Below are 13,765 nucleotides of genomic sequence, written 5' to 3' on the forward strand. Positions count from 1 at the left end.
TGGTTGAGGGCCCCAAGCTCCCCGTGCACCTGCATGGAAAAGGACAGAGGAGGGGGCAGGGACTGCAGGCAGAGGGGGCACTGGCTGCATTTCTCTGCCCAGCCCAAAGTAGACTTGCCACATATGTCCCCCTCCCCAGAGGAAACAGACCAGCAGTTCTTCCGAAGAGAATAAGGAGCATTAAGTGAACGTGGGCAAGAATGCTGGGAGGCTCCAGGGTAGCTCTGAGGCTGTGCTCACCCCTGCTGGGCCACCCAGCAATGCCCGACCTGACACTCCTCGCTGGCTCTTTTGCAGCTCCCCTGGGATGGCATCAACTGCCCTCTGCTCTCTGTCACCCTCCCCAGTGGGGTGAGCAACCCCACCACTCAGCTGCTTCCTGGGCTGTCGTGATCAAGATGGTGGATTTCTGTCCAGGACAAAAGGATATTCTGTCCCTCTCAACAGGAGGTTGAGACAGCAAGAATTCTGCCTGTCCTCCAAATTGGGGAGGAGGTAGCACTGATCTCCACTTCTATGCCTTGGCCCCAAAGTTACCCAGATAAATCTTGGGGTCTGGTAGCAAAGTGCCCAAGTCTCCTCACAAATGAATCACTGAGTCCTAGCACCTGGGGGCCCTCCCCTCCCAGAGGTGCCTGAGTGAGGCCGGCTCAGATGAGACACAGCAGGACATGCTTGGGATGCAGAGATGAGAGGGAGCAGGGGGCATGGGGCGTGTGAAGGGCACAGGAGAGGGTCCCAGATCTGCTCTTGGTGTGACACTCTCCCAGAGCAGCCCCCGCATCAATGGCCTAAGGAAGAGTGGACTCCCATTCAGCATGAAAACCAATGGGCAGACTGGTCTTAAATGCTGCCAGGGTGATGGGCCCAGGGCCCACATTGCTTGCCTGTCTACAAACAGCAGGCTGAACCAAGCCTTGGGGGAGGTGGGATTGAAGAAGGAGGAAAGGAGATTGGAGGAAGGAGAGGGAGGGAGGAAGGGAAAGACAGCTAAGCTTCTGAGAGGCCATCCTGTGCCCTGGGAGGTGACCAACCTTCTTTTGAACAGAACCCAGAAGTGCTTTGCCCAGACCTGAGCTGGGGGCAGAGATTTGGAGAAAGGGCTGGGATGACATGGCAGACTGGCGAGTCCTGCTCTCACCACCCTGCTCCCAGAGGCATCAGCTCTCTGTCACCTGTTCCCCACCTGCCAGAGTAGAGTCTTGGCAGGAGCTCACAGGAGACCCTGGGTGGACCTTTGTTACTAGCTGATTTCTATTGCCCAGTGTGATGGGCTGATTTCTGAAGACTACTCCCGAAGCCCTGGAGGCCCAGAGGAGTAGGGAGGGCCATGTGCAGGCAACCCCCCAACACACAGGTGCACACACATGCACATGTCCACACATGTCCACACAGGGATACACACACATGCACACACATACCCACATGTACACATTCACAGATGCATGCACACACAAACACGCCCAAACACATTTGCACACACACATACTTGTGCACGCATGCACTCATGAATGCACACACTCTCCACACACCTGCATGCACACATATGTATACATGCATGCACACGGGCACACATACAGACACGTGATCACACATGCACTGACATAGGCACTCACAGCTCCATGTATGCACATACATGCACACCCCCACACCGGTGCAGGAGGCACACACGCTCACACAATGCCTCCACCCAGGAATGCATATATGTACACACAGACCTCCATGTGCACACATGCAATGCACATGCACACAAATAATTCCATGCACATGACACATGTACACTGACACGTGCACAAACATAAGCATCCACACATGCCTTCACACAGGATGTGCACACACACATGCACATGCATGCACACACTCCTCCACACAAGCACACAAGTACACACACACACATACACACCTCACCCCCTCCAAGCTCAACACGGTGCTCCACACGGTCCAGCCCCTCACACTTCCTTGTACACAGCATGCAGGTACAAACGACAGACACCTGGCACAGAGTAGGGTGGGGACTCACCTTGAGGTCTCTGTGGACGACCCCCATTTGGTGACAATGGAGAACGGCCTCCAGGATCTGCTGGATGCAGTGACTGTGGCAAACAGCAGGTGGGTTAGTGCAAGTGGCCCTGGGGAGCAGCAAGGGGAGGCACTGGGGGCAGGGGCAATGATGCTGTGTGGCCTGGGGGAACCAGGGGAAAGACGGAGTCAAGTGGAGAGGAGATCCAGGAGGGGCCTCTGGGGCTCCTTCCTTACCTCCAAGGCTAGCAACCCTGGCCCTGGCCCTGCCTTCCCCTCTGGGCCTGAGTCTGCTCAGAGGGCACAGCCAGGCACACAGAAGTGACTTTCAGAGGAAACACCCTTGTTCCCAGGCTCCTGTTGGTCAAGCCTGACCCTAAGCTGGGCACACTCAGGAGGGAGGCCAGGCTGAGCCTATACCCTGCAAAGCAGGCTGCGGTAAGTGGGGTAAGCGGGGCAGGCGAGAGGGCCAGAAAGCTTGCAAGGCAGGGAAGGGCCAAGGCGGCTGGGGGTGGGGGCAGGGAGCTGCCCTGCGTGTGGGAAAGCCCTAGGCACCAGGACCCTGCTCCCAGCTGGAGCACAAATAATGTGCTCGGGGACATGTTATTTCATTTTAATAAAACTGAAACCTGGTGGGGCATGGTGGCTCAGGCCTGTAATTCCAGCACTTGGGGAGGCCAAGGCAGGTGGATCACCCGAGGTAGGAGTTCGAGACCAACCTGACCAACATGGTTAAACCCTGTCTCTACTGAAAATAAAAAAATTATCTGGGCATGGTGGCTCATGCCCGTATTCCCAGCTACTTAGGAGGCTGAGGCAGGAGAATCGCTTGAACCCAGGAGGTGGAGGTTGCAGTGAGCTGAGGCTGCACCACTGCACTCCAGCCTGGGTAAAAGAGCAAGACTGCATCTCAAAAAAAAAAAAAAAATGAAACCTAAGCTTCCACATCTGCCAGTGGCTGTGTGTTGGCTCAGTTCCAGCAGCACTGGGGGCATTTAGCTCAGCTCCCAGGAATCTGAGGGGCGGGGCAGGAGGTCCTGTGTGCACAGCCCTGAGCACATGGAGCTTCCCCTTCAACGCTTCCTCTCGTAGTTAAGAAGGGCTGTTGGCAGTTCCCGGGCCTTCCAGGCCATGGCTGGGAGGAGAGGTCCAAGCTGCTCTCAGGCCACCTCCCTGACACCTGCCCTAGACCACATCAGACCCAGGGCCACGGAGCCCCTGCACACACCGAGAGCCTCTGGCTTGAACCTCCTTCTGCCCAGGTGCCTTGGAGTCCAACACAAGCCCCTCCTGGGGACAGCACCACACTGCAGGGTGATGGCAGCCACCACCTTTTAGGCTGCCCTGCTGCTGATGCCCACCAGCCTCGGGTCTCAATCACCGCCCCACTGGGCAGGGTGAAGGGAGGGACGGGAAGACCCCCTCAAGACCCTTCTATCCCAGCCAGATCCTGGGGGCACAGGAGGGTGACCAGGGTCAGCAGGATGAGTGGGCTTTGTTTTCCTAACAGCAAATTCAGAGGACACGGGAGGCCAGCCCTCTTCCTCAAGTGGCTCCCACCCTTCCTGGTCCCATCTGCACAGCATCAGCCATTGCATTACGAAGTGAATCTGAGTTTCCCCCAGAAGAAACCCAGCCCACAGAGTCCTAATGGGTGACAGACTCCTAAGGTGTCCAGGAGTGGGGTCAGGAGAAGCAAGGCCCAAACTCATGGGAGATAGCCCTGTGGTGGTGTCACTTCAATGTCACCAAGAGTGGGAGCCAGAATCCTATCTCCATGCTCCATGTGCCCTGGGGTGTCCTGACCCCTTTCCTCATGTCCCCTGAGGTGCCCTGCCTCCCCTCCTTCCCATGTGCCCTGGGTGTCCTGCCCCTTTCCTCATGTCCCCTGAGGTGCCCTGCTTCCCCTCCTTCCCATGTGCCCTGGGTGTCCTGCCCCTTTCCTCATGTCCCCTGAGGTGCCCTGCCTCCCCTCCTTCCCATGTGCCCTGGGTGCCCTGTCCCTTTCCTCACGTCCCCTGAGATGCCCTGCCTCCCCTCTTTCCCATGTGCCCTGGGTGTCCTGCCCCTCTCCTCACGTCCCCTGAGGTGCCCTGCTTCCCCTCCTTCCCATGTGCCCTGGGGTGTCCTGACCCCTTTCCTCACATCCCCTGAGGTGCCCTGCCTCCCCTCCTTCCCATGTGCCCTGGGTGTCCTGCCCCTTTGCTGAAGCATCCTCGCTTCTTCTGCCTGGCCCTCACCTAGAGACTTCCTGGTCTCTTCTGCTCCTGCCACTCCTGTAGGGTGCTGTTTCTGCAGTTAGCCCACGACAAGCCACTGTGAGGAGCATCCACTTCCCATGATGCCCTCATCTGCCTGGAGCAGCCCCTCCACCTCCCCCATCTGTTCCTTTGAATGGCCTGCTGTGTCCTGGAGGGCCTGTGAGCCTGAGCATGGCTGGCTGGCTGATGGCGGGGGCTCCCTCTGGTGGGCAAACAGCCTCCTGCAGGATGGGAAGCCTGGGCAGTGAGGAGGGGCTGAAGCTGTGGGGTGAGATGTGCGCAGCCATCCAGATGGGTCCAGATGCAGAGTGAGCTCAGTGTGACCCTCCCAGGGGCTAGATGGCTCCTTCATGCCCTGCTGAGTGATGTGGACGGTAGCAGTGCTGGCCACATCCTGTGGTCAGTCTTGGCCCTGGTCTGTCCTGGGAAGGGCATAGATGTTGGCCCCCTCCTGCCAATCATGTGCGCTTTCCACCAGCCCATTCCCGTGGTCCGTCACTGCCCTGAGGGCTGGACTTTCCTCTGCCCTTGAGTGCTCTCCTGGTGGAGTGATGTGTGCAGACTGTGGTCACCAGAAAATGCCACCTCCCTGGACACCAATAGGGGCTCGGCCTACACCACATGCACCTCACAAGCTACTGCTAAGGGCGAGAGCTGAACCTTCCTCGATGACCTTCTTTCAGCCTCAGACTTACTGAGTCCTGGCTGCAGCTCTGGCCACACCCTGTATCCTCCTTCCTCCCCAGCTGACATCACCCCAGCTCGCCCAGTCCTCCTTGGCCTCCCCCGCTGGAGGTGCAGGGCCCCAAACCAATGCCAGAGATACAGGGACTGTGGGGCCAGCATTGGATCTGCGCCTCTCCATGGCGTCCTCGAGGGTATGACGGGGACTTGGCACGTGTGGCTGAGACCAAGTCCACCCCGTCCACTGTCATGCAGGCTCCAGGTCCTGCAAATGCACGGTCAGGGACGAGTTGGCTGAGTAAGTCAGAGGTCCCCAAGATGAGGCCAAGCCAGGTTGCACCCAGAAGGGCAGGTGGGATGGGACAAGCACCCAGCCTGGGACAGCCCGCTCAGGGCGGCCCCTGCACTTCAGGGACCCGTCCTCACATTGCTCTTGCCCTGGTGTAATCTGAGACCATGGCCCTTGGAGGATGTGAGACCTCACGGTCACTCATGCCGTCTAACCTGCCCTCACCTTCTGTTTGCATCGCTGTCTTCTCTAGAAAAGGCTGACTCCTCTAGGATTGGTTTTGTTTTGTTTTCATGTTTTGGACAGGTTAGGATGTCATTTTGAGGTTACAATTGTTCCCAAGCAGCATTCGGGATGTTATTCTCAGCCTGGGCTCTGATTTCCTCCCCCTCCAGGGACGGTCAGCATTGCACAGGGTCCCTTCAGCCATCTTTCAAAAGCCACATTGCTTTTTTTTGGGGGGGGGGGGGACAGTTTTGCTTTTGTTGCCCAGGCTGGAGTGCAGTGGCACAATCTTGGCTCACAGCAACCTCTACCTCCTGGGTTCAAGAGATTCTCCTGCCTTAGCCTCCAGAGTAGCTGGGACTACCTACAGGTGCCCGCCAGGGCATCTGGCTGATTTTTGTATTTTTAGTAGGAATGAGGTTTCACCATGTTGGCTAAGATGTTCTCAAAATCCGGACCTTGTGATCTGCCTGCCTCAGCCTCCCAAAGTGCTGGGATTACAGGCATGGTAAGCGTGAGCCACCGTGCCCAGCCACCACATTGCTTTTTAAGGTTTTTTTTTTTTAATGGGTTCTAAATGTTTTAAACTTAGCTTTCCCTGTTTGAAGAAGCCATGGAGACTCTTCAGTTTCCCCATAAACTCCAAAAGAAGACCTACTTCCTCCTAAGAGGAATTTCCAGCCTTATTTATTAGAAATGAGTTTGGAAAAGCAGTGTCTGTCCTGTTTCTTCTTGTTCCTGAATGAGCTCATCCAGAAATCCATCAGCTGCCCCAGAGGCAGCAGCTCCAGGCCCTAGGTAGGCACCTGGCAGGGCATTGGCACTCTCGCCCCGCTGCGTCTGTGTGGTTGGGAAGGCACCTCCCTGTCCGGGTCTCGCCCGGAGGCCTCAGCCCATCCTATCCTGTGCCTGTCCTTTATCTCTGTCTCAGCACAACCCTGACTGTTCAGCCGTGGGGCTCCGCCCTGGGGTAGGTCAAGCCCCCTCCTTTGCCACAGTCCTGCCCTAGGAGTTCGTGGTGATGCCTGTGGGGTAGGAGCCCACAGGGACCTCTGTCAGACTTTTCACCGGGCTCCACTGCCTGAAGGCTGAAGCTCACACACACAGAGCAAAGCCGAGGCAGCCTCAGGCAGGGCACGAGGCTCACCCAGAAGAAAAGGAGCCCGAGGCTGCTGAAGCCTGAGGAGGGGCCCTGTGCCCAGGCTGCCGCACCAGCGGGGCCAACCCAGGAAGGGTTACCCAGGAGGCTCCTTCACTCTCCCTGTCCCCTCTCCAGCTCACCCTCCAAAATCACTGCCCAGATCCTGGCACCCTCCATAGGAAGCAGGCTGTGTGCCCCTATCTCCCCACAAGTCTGGCTACCTAACACCCTCCATTTGAGCCCCAAACCCTCAAGGGAGGCAGGGGAGTTTCTAAGAGAACATCTCTTCTGGCTGGTTCCAAGGGACTCCATATGCCAGGGGTGCCCTTCGCATCAGGAGTCCTCTGGGAGGAAGTGGAGAGACCCAGGTCAGAGCAGGGAACACGATAATTTGCTTTGGCAAAGGTTCCTGGGACTTCCTGAGGACCCCAGCAACCCCTTGCTTCTCCCTTCCCGAGCCCACCCTGAGGCTGTTCCAGACCTCACCAAGCCAGCTCTGTGGCCCCCGGGCCCACAGCAGAAGATCTGGGGTTCAAGCAGGAGCAGGCACCCAGAGCCTGCCATAGAGAGGGGCTGTGGGTGTGTGTGGGGTGCTGTGTGCCCATCGAATGCTGAGCAAGAAGTCAAGGCTGCACCTGTGGACTGGGCAGAGGGGCTGGACTCTGGAGGGAACTGGCCTGGTGTGATGAGGAAGGCACATGTGACCCCTTCGCCCTCGTGGCTGGAGCTGCCCCATCCCAGCCTCCGTCCGGGGCAGCAAGGGGTGAGCATTCCAGGGAAGCTGACTCTCAAGCTGCCCCCAGAGTGGGTTCCCCAAACCTGATGAACACAAAGACCCCTCAACCATACAGGAGCAGAGGGCATGCTGGAGGCCGCAGGACATCGAGAAGGAGGCAGAGGGAGATTAGGAGAGGGTAGGGAGCAGGGGGGCAGGGGAAGAGGAGGGTGGGAGTGAGGGGCCTGCGATGGTGCAGGGGCAGGGGGTGGGGGTGGGGAGGGTTGGGTTGTGGTCTAAGGCACTCCTGAGGCCTAGGTGTGGGATCCAATCTGCCAATGGGAGGCTCTAGGAGGCCACATGCCCCTACCCTTGCCCAGCATCTGTCCACCCCTCACGGCACTTGGCCCACCCCAGGGTCCCACCTGCCTGGCAGGCGTCTGGATAGGCCAGCAGAGACCCTCGAGTCTACCTGGCCAGCAGGCAGGCAGCAGCATGCTCTGTGACATATCTCACCCCAGAAGCTCAGAGCAGAGGTACAGGGCTCTGTTCCACTTTCTATTTTTCTTCAAAGTAGAATATAAAGGAAAACCTCATCTTCCCCCACTCCAAAGGCACAGGCCTCTCTAGGCTGTTCTGCAAACTACAAAGTCCTTCCTCACGGGTCCTTAGAAAAGAAGCCAGTGCCCTGAACCCCACAGAAGTCTGGGGACAAGAGAGTCACCAGGCTTGTCCCTCTGCCCGTCCAGCTCTGGGGGAGACCCAGTGGCACCAGAGCTGCTCACACAGCACATCAGGGATGCAGGCCATGTGACGATGGGCAAGGCTTCCTACTGGTGCAGAGGCAAGTCACATCCAATCCGCTACTTAAAAAAAAAATACTCATTTTTCTGGATCAGAAAAGTAATACATACTCTTTTAAAAAGAGCTTTTTTTTTTTTTTTTTTTTTTTTTTGAGACAGTTTCACTCTTGTTGCCCAAGCTGGAGTACAATGGTGCGATTTCAGCTCACTGCAACCTTCAGCTCCTGGGTTCAAGCGATTCTCCTGCCTCAGCTTCCCGAGTAGCTGGGATTACAGGCATGCGCCACCACACCCAGCTAGTTTTTTGTATTTTTAGTACAGACGGGGTTTCCCCATGTTGGTCAGGTTGGTTTTGAACTCCTGACCTCAGGTGATCCACCCTCCTCAGCCTCCCAAAGTGTTGGGATTATAGGTGTGAGCCACCACACCTGGCCTAAAAAGAGTTTTTAAATAGACAAAGAAGACACAAATTTAAAATCATCCACAATTTCACCACCTAGAGTGGTCCACTGTTAGCCTTATTTATGTATTTATTTTTTGGAGACTGGGTCTCACTCTGTCACCCAGGCTGGAGTGCAGTGGCGCAATCTTGGCTCATTGCAACTTGGAACTCCTAGGCTTAAACCATCCTCCCACCTCAGCTTCCCAAGTAGCCGATGTGCACTGGTGCCATGGTGCCTGGCTAATTTTTTAGTTTTTGGTAGAGAGAGGGTCTCATTATATTGCCCAGGCTAGTTTCAAACCCCTGACCTCAAGCAATTCTCCCGTTTTGGCTCCCGAAGTGTTAGGATTATAGATGTGAGCTGCCATGCCTGGTCTCAGTTTTGTTTTGTTTTAAATACACATCTCTGTGTATTAAAAGAGCAGGGCAGGCAGAGCATGGTGGGCAGGGAGCAACACCATCAGCTGTCCCTGAGGTGAGATGTACTGTTAAGAAAGACGTCCTTGTCAGGGGTCAGGGTGGCATCTGGCCTTGGCCACAGCAGGCTACCAGTGGCCTATGCTTCCGGGAACAGGACCCTGTCACCTCCCCAGGTGACATCTGCCGTTCCTCAATCTGGTCTCCAGCAGCCAGGCCACACACAGCCATCTCTGAGACCATCTGTCCCTCTTCATCCCCACAGGGAGGGCTGGCCTTGTGGGGAGGGCTGCCTAGGGTCCATGGGAATTTCCGCCTGGGTGGACCCCAAGTCCCTCCATTCCATCCCCACACTGGGAGGCCAACAGACCCAGGGCCAAGCCCTCTGAACAGGGCCTTGGGTATGAAGGAGAGGTGGCCTCTTGGCTCTGTGCTGAGGTTACAAGTTGCCTTTGGTTTCATGCCCATTGCCCTGGGGTGTGGGTGAGCAAGGATGCACAGGAACAGACATGGGTTAGAAAGAGCAGCAGGAGTGGGTGTGGGAGGGATGGGGAGGGTATAAGGGAAGAGGGACAGGACAGTGTGAGAGCTCTGCACCCACCTGGCATCAGCCTCGCTGTAGTACTCTCTTGCCACAATGTCTTCAAAGAGCTCCCCACCAGTGACCCTATGGGAGAAGCATGAAGGGGTCACAGATTCTGGAGACCCCTGTCACACTGTCACCTCCATTACTACCACCACCACCATCATCATCCCCCTCATCACTAATGTCACCATCACCAGCATCATCACCACCATCACCACCAACTGCCATCACCACCAGCCACCATCACCCTCACTACCACCATCACCACCACCATCACGAGCATCATCACCACCATCACCACCACAAACCACCATCACCCTCACTACCACCATCACCACCAACCACCATCACCCTCACTACCACCATCACCACCAACCAACACCACCATCACCACCACCATCACGAGCATCATCAGCATCACCACCACTACCAACCACCATCACCACCAACAACTATCACCACCACCATCATCACTTCATCATCAGTAATGTCACCATCACCAGCATCATCACTAGCATCACCATCATCACCACACCATCACCATCACAACTACCATCATCAATCACTATCACCACCACCATCATCACCACCACCATGACCACCATCACCCACCATCATTACTACCGCCACCACCATCACCACCATCACACCATTACCATCATCATCACCACCACCATCACCAGCACCACCACCTCTACCATATTACCATCATCACTTGGGACTGACAGCTTACCAGTGGTTACTTATCTATACTGACATTTAACCTATCAGGGCTCACAACCACTCTATGACACTGGCCATTATTATACTCCACTTACGGATAAGAAAACAAGTTTCAAAGATGTGGTGACTTGCCCAGAGTGGTCAGCGCAGGAGCTCTGTCTCTGGGTCTGCGCTGTTACACCCAGGCCTTATGATTCAAATTCCAAGTCTGAGAAGTTCTGGTCTCCCTTCCTCAACATCCCCCCACCTGCACTTAGGGCCAGAGTGGTGGCCCTCGAGTAGAATCAGAGGCCCAAAGACACGGTGCCTAAATCTGGCCTCCCTTGTGGGCCGTGGTCTTGAGGTGTTCAAAGTCCCATCTCTAGGAGGAGAACAGAGATGATGGGCAGAGGGGAGGTCTCTGCCCACTCTGCTCTGTGTCCCCACCCAGTGAGTAGTCATTAGGCCCTAAGGTCAGGATAGACCCTGTGAGCAGAAGCCTCAATGTGAAGGGCTCCTGGGAGTCGGATAATGTGGGCATGGAACAAAAAGGTGGAGGGCTGAACGCACCACAGGGGAGTAGGACGGAGCCCTCGGCAGGTCTGCCCAAGCCCCTCACCCACTCGGCCTACTTGAGTCTGCTGGAAGACTCCCCTAGAAGCTCCCGCCCCTGAGGAGGCTCCCATATCACTCCTGTGACCCTAAGCGTGGGGTGGGCCTGTGGGGCCTGAGCCCCTCCTCTGCCTCCGCATCCTTTTCCCCATCCCCATGCCTGCTCTGCTGCAGGGCCCAGGTGCTGTGGCCTCTCTGCCTTGCAGTTTTCCCCCTTGGTTCTGGAAAGTGGGACTTAGGTCTTCCTCATTTTTGGCCCAGCACTTGGGGCTGGGCTGGTCCACAGCAGGGAAAACCCAGAGAGTGGGGACTGTTGAACATCTGACCCTGGCACGTGCGGGTGCTCTCAGCACTGGAGAAAAAGAGAAGCGAGGACGTGTTGAATGTTGGCTCACCCCTGCTACAGCTAAGTGCATGCCCTGATGATCCCATTGAATCTCTTCAAAATCCTTCGAGCATCGTGAGGAGGCATCGCACCGGGAAGACACCCAGGTCCCTGGCACCTAGCAGGGCATTAAAGGACTGAGCGTTCCTTTCGCTATTTCTCTGTCCAAGCTGGGGGCTGGGGGCGGGAGCTCTGCCTCTGATGCCTGACTGGCTCTGCAGTTCTGTGCCCCCCAGCTGCACCTGGCATGTGGCCCAGACCTCTGCTCACCCTCCCTCGCTCCTCTGCATGCCTCTCCTCTCACTCCTCACAGCCAGCAGCTTCTGCAACCAATCAACCACCACACCGACCACAGGAAACAAAACAGTGCTGACGGGTGCCCTTCCCAGGGTCATCCAGCCTGGCTCCTGAGCTTGGCCTATCTGTGTGAGGGTGTGTGTGTGTGCGTGCATGTGTTCACATGTGTGGGTGCCTGTGGGTGCCCTTGTGTACATGTATCCTGGCTTGTGCATGTGAGCACGCATGCATGTGTCTGTGTGTCTGTCTGTACTCATGTTCATGTGTATTGGTTTGCATGTGTGCATGTGTGTGCCCTTGTGTAATTGTATAGAAGTGTGTGCATGTGTGTCAGCATGCATGTTTGGACATATGTGTGCTTGTGTGTACACATGTGCATTGGGCAGGAGGATCAAATCCCACATCTGGCACCTGGCAGGGCATTAAAGGACTGGGTGTTCCCTTTCCTTAGTCTGAAAGGGCCCACATAGGACCCCATGCTCCATTTTCCTTAGGCTGTGGGGGACACATGTCTGATTCTAGTCCTCAGCCATGGCGCCTGTGGGAGCTTCTGTCCTCTGGGTGTGCAGGTGTGTGTGAGACCCTCTATTTGCAGGCCTGGTCCTCAAGCCCTGTGACATTCCCAAGTAAGAGGAGTCGGAATATCTGTCAATCTCCCAGAATCTACCACGGGGCCTCCTGAAGGTGATGCCAGCCAACCCCAGAAACTGCTGTCCTGCCCCTCTGCTGCCCTGGAGGCTGGCCGCAGCGCAGGGGCCATGGAGGATTATGGGGAAGACATGCAGGGTCCTTCCTGACTCACCAGCCAATTTCCTCTTCCCAGCCGCCTCAGGGCCTCCCTGACACCTGCCTGGCATGTGCTTGGCAAGGCAGGAGACACAAGAGTCTCTCACATGGGCACACACATGCACTAACATACCACCCTCTCTCCTCCCCAGCTCCTGTAACACATGCAGCCATCTGTTGGCCACCAGGGTCCCTGGACAGGACCCCCACCCCCAGCCTCTCCATTTCCTGGAAAAAGAGGCCAGTGGAGCTGTGGTGAGGCCCACAGGTGTGCTAGGAAGCCTGCCAGCTCCCCAGGGCCATAGGACAGACATTTCAGGACACAGCCTCGGCCAGGCATTGGCAACTGTGTCCTGGGTCAGCTCCAGTCACCCGGCTGGTGATGTGAGTTGGTGTCTTGTGGGACCATGTAGGGGAATCTGAGAGTTGGCCAAGCCCCTGCAGGGACAGTCTCGGCTTCACTAGGCCAGAGAAACCCATGTGGACAGAGGCCTCCTCAGGCCTACATGTGCCATGGCCTGATGTCTGTTACTTGAGGAAGGAGGAGCTGAGAGGGCAGCCTCCATGCAGGCTCATCCTATCTCTGCTCAGCCTGCAGGCTCACAGCAGCCACGGGGAGGACCTGGGGTAACCATGGTAATAGCACCAAGGCCGGGCTTCCTGGGCTGTGCAGCCGTCTGGAGGCCACAGGGGCAGGCTAAGGCCTATGGGCCCTTGCCCAGGTCAGGGTCCTGGAGCAGCACTGACTCACAGACAGCTAAATATAGCACTGCTTAGCAGGAATTGTCAAAAGTAAGGGAGATGAGATCACTGCTTCTAAATCCGGCAGGAAGTGAGAGGCGGCATCGGCCCCAGACACCTTCTCACTGAGCTACCGCACACACACTCATAAAACACACAGGCACACTCATGCAAACACATACACATACATGCACACAAACACACATGCATACACTTGTGCCAATGCAACCCCATGCACACACCTCCACACGCTCACTCACACATTCGCCCAATATACACGCACATGTATGCACAACCCCACCCATATGGCTCACAGCCCCCATGTGCAAACACCCACACACACGCACACATGTGCACATGCTCACGTTTCACAGCCACACTCATGAACACACACACGTGCGCTCATGCCAGCCAGTGGGGCCCCAGTCCAGCCGGGATGAGGGCACCAAGGAAAGGAAGGTGAATGCAGCTGCTGACGATTCCTCTGGGGTCCACCCACCCACTGCCTCCAGGGTGCCCTGTGCTGTGTGGAGGAGAGGGAAGGCCCGGGAAGTCAGCCCCGCCTCTGTGTGCTTCAGTAACCTCAGTGCAAAGCAAATGAGGAGAGGCGAGGGAGGCAGGGAAGCTGGGCGGGGCACAGCGTGGAGCAAGGTGACCAGA

General features: G+C 56.5%; 1 protein-coding gene across 41 annotated transcripts in view; it reads right to left on the bottom strand.

Moving 5' to 3' along the window:
- The window catches only part of CAMK2B (calcium/calmodulin dependent protein kinase II beta), a 106,770-nt gene that overhangs the window by 27,090 nt on the left and 65,915 nt on the right, over window positions 1–13,765 (bottom strand). For all 41 annotated transcript variants that reach the window (XM_078342339.1, XM_078342333.1, XM_078342340.1 and 38 more), the window contains exons 5-6: window positions 9,598–9,663; window positions 2,021–2,093 (exon numbers count right to left, since the gene is read on the bottom strand). In XM_078342339.1, the coding sequence (XP_078198465.1) occupies window positions 2,021–2,047 (27 nt within the window). In that variant the 5' untranslated portion in view covers window positions 2,048–2,093; window positions 9,598–9,663. The remainder of the gene's footprint in view (window positions 1–2,020; window positions 2,094–9,597; window positions 9,664–13,765) is intronic.

This window comes from Callithrix jacchus, chromosome 11 (genome assembly GCF_049354715.1).
Source record: "Callithrix jacchus isolate 240 chromosome 11, calJac240_pri, whole genome shotgun sequence".
Classification (NCBI taxonomy): Eukaryota; Metazoa; Chordata; class Mammalia; order Primates; family Cebidae; genus Callithrix; species Callithrix jacchus.